The sequence below is a fragment of the Nansenia antarctica genome (genome assembly GCF_963989245.1).
Source record: "Nansenia antarctica genome assembly, chromosome: 4".
NCBI lineage: Eukaryota > Metazoa > Chordata > Actinopteri > Argentiniformes > Microstomatidae > Nansenia > Nansenia antarctica.
In genome coordinates, this window is record NC_137689.1 from 41,057,524 (window position 1) to 41,062,907 (window position 5,384).

Genomic DNA, 5,384 nt, shown 5'->3' on the forward strand with positions numbered 1-5,384 from the left:
TTTAGGGTTAGGGTTACTGATCTTATGAAATCTTGATTATCCCTTTGGAAAATAGGCAGCATATTTGATTGATCGAGTGACTAATTCATTCTTAATTCTTAAAATACATCAAGCCATATATTTTTCATTCTTTCTGTGAAAATGTTTTGTCTGTCTGAACGAATCTCCAGCTCGTGTTCACTAGAGATAAGAGAAACCTACCCCTTCCAAAATAGACAACATATTTGATTGATTGAATGACTCATTAATAAATTCTTAAAATACATCAAGACATTTAAAAAAAAAATCTTTCTGAGAAACGTCTAGTCTGCCTGTACCAATATCCATCTGGTGTGCCATAGAGATAATAAAATTCTACCCACTCCAGCCAGCCAGATATGTGGATAGGACAAACTGAACGGTCCGGAGGGAGAAGATAACAGCAGCCCTCCTCGCCGCGGCCCCACGGTCTGCTACTATATTATCGCTTCAGCAGGAGGGAAGAGCTGCTTCCAAGGTAAGACATTTTGTTTTTAAAGTTATTATTTTTAAAGTGGGTATTTTCTGTAGTTTTCTGTAGCAAACATAGTCATATTAAGAGAGGAGGAGGATGAACCACAATTTCAACAACTTCATAATCTTCATAGAACATATGAACATGAAATGTGAGGCTGACTGGAGAGCATGGTTTAGCCAGAGGGGTTTTGACATGTGTGGTATACGCTCCTGCTGTTCTCTGTGCTTTCAAAAGTTACTCAACCTGAACGTGAATGTGCTCATTATTCCACTCTGCAATACATTACATATACACAAGGGTCAGGGGTCAGAATCCTCTAGCCAGAAGAGATCTCCGCTTGCTGCCAGTTAATTTAGGCCTACATGGACACGCTTGCAGTCATGTCATCCCTTTGTGCCTAATGGTGTAACATGTAAAACTCAGATGATAAACCCGCTTTAGTCTTTCTTTTCAGCCCATAGCATGTGTGTCACTGTATGGATGATATACAATGAAAATACAACATGTCCATTACAAACATTTGTGGAAGCTGAGATGTTTGATGTTGACACAGTGTTTGGTCATGTCTATGGAGGAGATGGAGCCTCCGGCAGGGCCTCTCTTCGTAGGGAGGAAGGAGGACCTTATCAAGGCCAGACGCTCACCCAGGACCTTGTCGGGGAGGGACGTCCTGGTGATTTATCACCTGGGAGTGTTCTACGCTCTTGACTTCCACTGTTACCGTGAGTAGATTCCAGAGGTTTCGTGAGCTTAGAATGATAAGGTTCTATCTCCATTTAGGGCAGTTCAGAGATATTGAGCATCAAAGTTTTTACATTCCATTATGTTTTGTGAGATGGAACCTTTGTATTTTATTAATTACTAACAATTTTTTTTAACATTTAAAAAAATAACACCACACAGGCATTAATAAACACCTAATGGATCAGATTATGTAAAAAAACTAAATGTTGTATTATTATGATAAACCTTATAATTCTAACGTCACGGTTTGTCTGTATAACTTCCATATTCAGTCAATAGTGCTGGTCTGCACTTATAAACAATGGTGGTGGGTCTTGACAAATGCAATTACTGCTACTGAGATATTTTTTATTATTATTATTATCATTATTATTATTATTATTATTATTATTATTTTAATGGGTAAAGGGTATTTTGAGGGTGAAAAAATCTATTGTGTTCATTACAATAAGTGTAGCCGTAGCACTTTCGACTGGAAATTAAAGTTATAGGTCCATTTGACATTTAAATCATTTAGCTTTTAGCAGATGCTTTTATCCAAAAGGGGGGGTCAAATGTTGAGTGTCATCAGCATAGCAGTGGTAAGAGAAATGATGAGGAAATGACAGAACCAAGACATAGGGCGTACAGAGAGAACAAAAAGGCTCCTAGGACAGGATGACAGTGGCAAGGAGAGGAAGGATGTCGTTGGAGATTGATTAGTTAGTAAGATACTACTAGTGTAGTAGCCTTCTTTACAAAGTCATCTGCAGAGAGGGAGGAGGGTGGGGAGGGAAGGTGGGTTGAGGAGTGAGGAGAATGTGGCCCAACAGTTTCCTTGGGTCAGAGGGAATGTTAGAATGGTATAATGAAGCTTTGGCAGCAGTTAAGGCCTGTTCTGTCTAACCAGCTCGCAGGCTCAGGAGATTCAATATCAATGTAATCAAGAATGCAGTAGTTCAGATGAAAGATTACATAGAACTTTAAGGGCAGCACTTTTTACTAAAGTTATATATATTGTACCATATTGATGGGGGGTGGGGCAGTTTATCTCATAGTCCTTTGACTATGAGAGAAAAAAAAGAATAAAGAATTAATTATATCCTAAAACACTTATGCAGGTTGAGACTGAGTACAAAACTGCCTTTCCTGTATAATAAAGAAGCACTTTTGGGCGCATCTATCTACCAGTGTAAAAGTGCTAATTTGTCTTGTTAACTCTGGGACATTTCGTGATGTTAGAATATATAATAAGGTTATATTATAAGGTTCTATCTCCATCTTTGTCAAAATTGAGTTTTTTACATAATCTGATCCATTAGGTGTTTATTAATGCCTGTGTGGTGTTATTTTTAAAATGTTGACATTTTTGAGTTAGTAATTCCTAAAATACAAAGGTTCCATCTCACAAAACATAATGGAATGTAAAAACTTTGACGCTCAATATCTCTGAACTACCCTAAACGGAGACAGAACCTTATAATTCTAAGCTCACGATTTTCCCATACAACACCGGTCTGGTATGTGCAGTCAGCAGAATGATAGAGTGCCATAAACTGTTTGCTTATTCTGCGATACTCTGATCCTCTCTGCTGTGGACAGATGCTGGGGGACCGTTACAACATGGAGACATCGAGGTGAGTGATGCTAGAAAGAAGCTTGAAAAGTTTGATATGAAACCATGTATTTGTCTGCATCTACCTCTTATATAAACAAAGGCCCAACGTTGTCTATCGCAAGGCAACGGGCCAACACCTAACTAAATCCTGTGCAGTGGTGTAGTCTACGTGATAAGCAGGACTACGCAGTATACCCACTAGGAAAGGCCAAGGATTTCCATATACCCACTTAAAAATGTGTGAGGATACGTAACAGCGTTTTGTGACAGAACTTTCACTTTCATTCATAAAATTCACCCCGTCTGTGTTACGAAGCACTTGACTTTTGGACCATTGGGACTGACTATAGCGTCATATACCATCAACGAGGGGAGATGCGACATGAAATAGGCCTATGCCAAAATGCAGCACTATCATGCACAGATCAGCCTTATAACATGTAATGTTAGATGTACAGGTGCAACTCAAAAAAATAGAATATCGTGCAAAAGTTCATTTATTTCAGTAATTCAACTTAAAGGGTTAAACTTAGATATTACTGAAATCAATTAACTTTTGCACAATATACGATTTTTTTTAGTTGCACCTGTATATATAACGTTAGACAGGCAGCGCAGATTTATTTTTATGGCGTTCCGAAATGAACGATATGAGGCTGGGAGGGAAAAATCACAGTATACCCACTAGAAAAAACTAGACTACACCACTGGATGAAAGGCTTTAATGTCATCATCTCACTTGCAGGAATTTGACGGCAAACTGTGCATAGTGTGTCCAAAGCACAAGTTCAAGATCAGCCTGTCCCAGGGGGAGGGGATCTACAAGGTGCCCAACCCCCCCCGCTGGCTCTCCAAGGGTGCCAAGCAGAGAGTCCACCAGGTGACAGAGACCAACGGAGACATCTTTGTCACGCTGTCTGACATGTCTAAGAGGCTGGACTCTGACTACTACCAGGGGGAGAAGGGCAGGATCGAGAGGGAGAGGGGGGAGGCAGAGGAAGCAGCCGTTGCATCTAAGAAGAAGAAGGACACAAACTACTGACGGATCGTCTTCAACCCAAATGCTCAAATCCAGGGGGAGTTACCACTGTGCTGGTCGCTTTAGATGAGACGTTAACTTGAAGGAAACCCCCAGAATGTATCTTAATAGTCATAAACGGCCTCCTCCTCTCCTCTTTTTCTTTCCTTCATCTGCACTGATCTAAAATAACCTGCCGAGGTGAAATATCATTTAATTTTATTGTGAATAAAGGATGGGTGAATATGGTTATGGTAGACTATGGTAGACACCACAGTATTGCAAGATGCTTTTATACCATTGCAGATGAAGTAGAGAAGGAGAGGAGGCCTCTTATGACTATCAATGTATCCTGGAGGATTGGAGTTCATATCTCACATCATCTAATGGTAGCCAAGTGGCAGGTTTGGGGGATTTCATGAACTTTCCACAATAATCTGTCTTTCCGTGTAAGTATACTCTGTTATGTTACCTTTTGTCTTATAATAACTGGAAATTCTGAATTCTATTTCCCAAAATGTTTTGGTCATTCTTGCTCACTTGAATTGTAACAATTTCCCAAGTAGGGTTAATGTTATGTCTACCTCCATATTACAACATCTCTGTAGCTAAATAAATAAAGATTCTCAGGTGAAAATTCTTGCTTGTGATGAATTGAAGTCTATGAGAAAATCTCATCCCAAAGCACACGGCGGACGATTTTTGTCGCACTGTCAAATTGTGTAAAAGTTTGTGGTGCGATGGATTATTGCATCACAATGGGACAATTGGGAAAACTTCAACTGGTCTATCTAAATTAATTGAGTCACTCATAACGGGGAGAGAGACTGGAGCATACATTTTACACGTGTCTTTCGGTCATAGACAGCTAGCTTGCTGAGCATCAACTAATTTTCCATAACGTAAAAAGGAGGCGGTTGGTTGCATGGGTCACCAACAGGCGGCCCGCGGGCCGAATGCGGCCCACCAAAGCGTCCCATCGGGCCCGTGGAATATTTATGTTTTTAAAATATTAATGAATTCAGAAAATATGAGGACGGAAATACCGTTTAGAACATATAGGGCGCGTTCGTAAATTCGTCGATGCGCACACTGGATTCAACGTCGTCATGGAACCAAGTAATTTGATTGGACTAGAGGCAGTCACGTGGACGCTCTGACTCTCTCAGAGCGAATTTACGAACGCGGCCATAGCATATATAGTTCTTCCAATGCAGGACGATTCAGACCTAACTCATTCACAAAGCTGCAACCTTGCATCTAAATAGCAGTAGCAAAGCTGAAACAAATTCCCATCTTTTAAATGGAATGCGGCAGACGATGCAAGAATGAGGGGACACTCATAGATCTCATTTAACATTTTGTGTTTTTTTTTCTCCACATGCTCTTGTTTAACATTTCGTGTTATAGCCTATTTTTTCACATGCACATTATAGTGACTTAAATAACAACTAACTTCTCAGTCAAAAAATGAATGAGGTAAATGGCTTGTTATGCTTGTAGAACCCAGACAGCCGGGAGAGATGCAC

General features: G+C 40.0%; 1 protein-coding gene across 3 annotated transcripts; it reads left to right on the forward strand.

The window, feature by feature from the left end:
• Positions 1 to 409: 409 nt before the first annotated feature.
• On the forward strand, positions 410 to 4,486 carry rfesd (Rieske (Fe-S) domain containing). Of its 3 annotated transcripts, none has more exons than XM_080528663.1 (4): positions 410 to 496; positions 1,050 to 1,218; positions 2,822 to 2,856; positions 3,583 to 4,486. In XM_080528663.1, exons 2-4 carry the CDS (start codon positions 1,059 to 1,061, stop codon positions 3,877 to 3,879), a joined length of 492 nt encoding a protein of 163 aa, XP_080384789.1. In that variant the 5' UTR covers positions 410 to 496; positions 1,050 to 1,058; the 3' UTR covers positions 3,880 to 4,486. The 3 variants fall into 3 exon arrangements, with proteins under 3 accessions (XP_080384789.1, XP_080384791.1, XP_080384790.1); XM_080528665.1 differs by having other exon boundaries at positions 478 to 496; positions 1,074 to 1,218; XM_080528664.1 differs by having other exon boundaries at positions 481 to 496; positions 1,071 to 1,218.
• Positions 4,487 to 5,384: the final 898 nt, after the last annotated feature.

Excerpts from the sequence above, each read along its gene's own strand:
- rfesd (XM_080528663.1), top strand. The coding sequence starts at position 1,059 with ATGTCTATGGAGGAGATGGAGCCTCCGGCAGGGCCTCTCTTCGTAGGG. Across the intron at positions 1,219-2,821 it reads TCTTGACTTCCACTGTTACC|ATGCTGGGGGACCGTTACAA; the intron begins GTGAGTAGATTC and ends TGCTGTGGACAG. Across the intron at positions 2,857-3,582 it reads TACAACATGGAGACATCGAG|GAATTTGACGGCAAACTGTG; the intron begins GTGAGTGATGCT and ends TCTCACTTGCAG.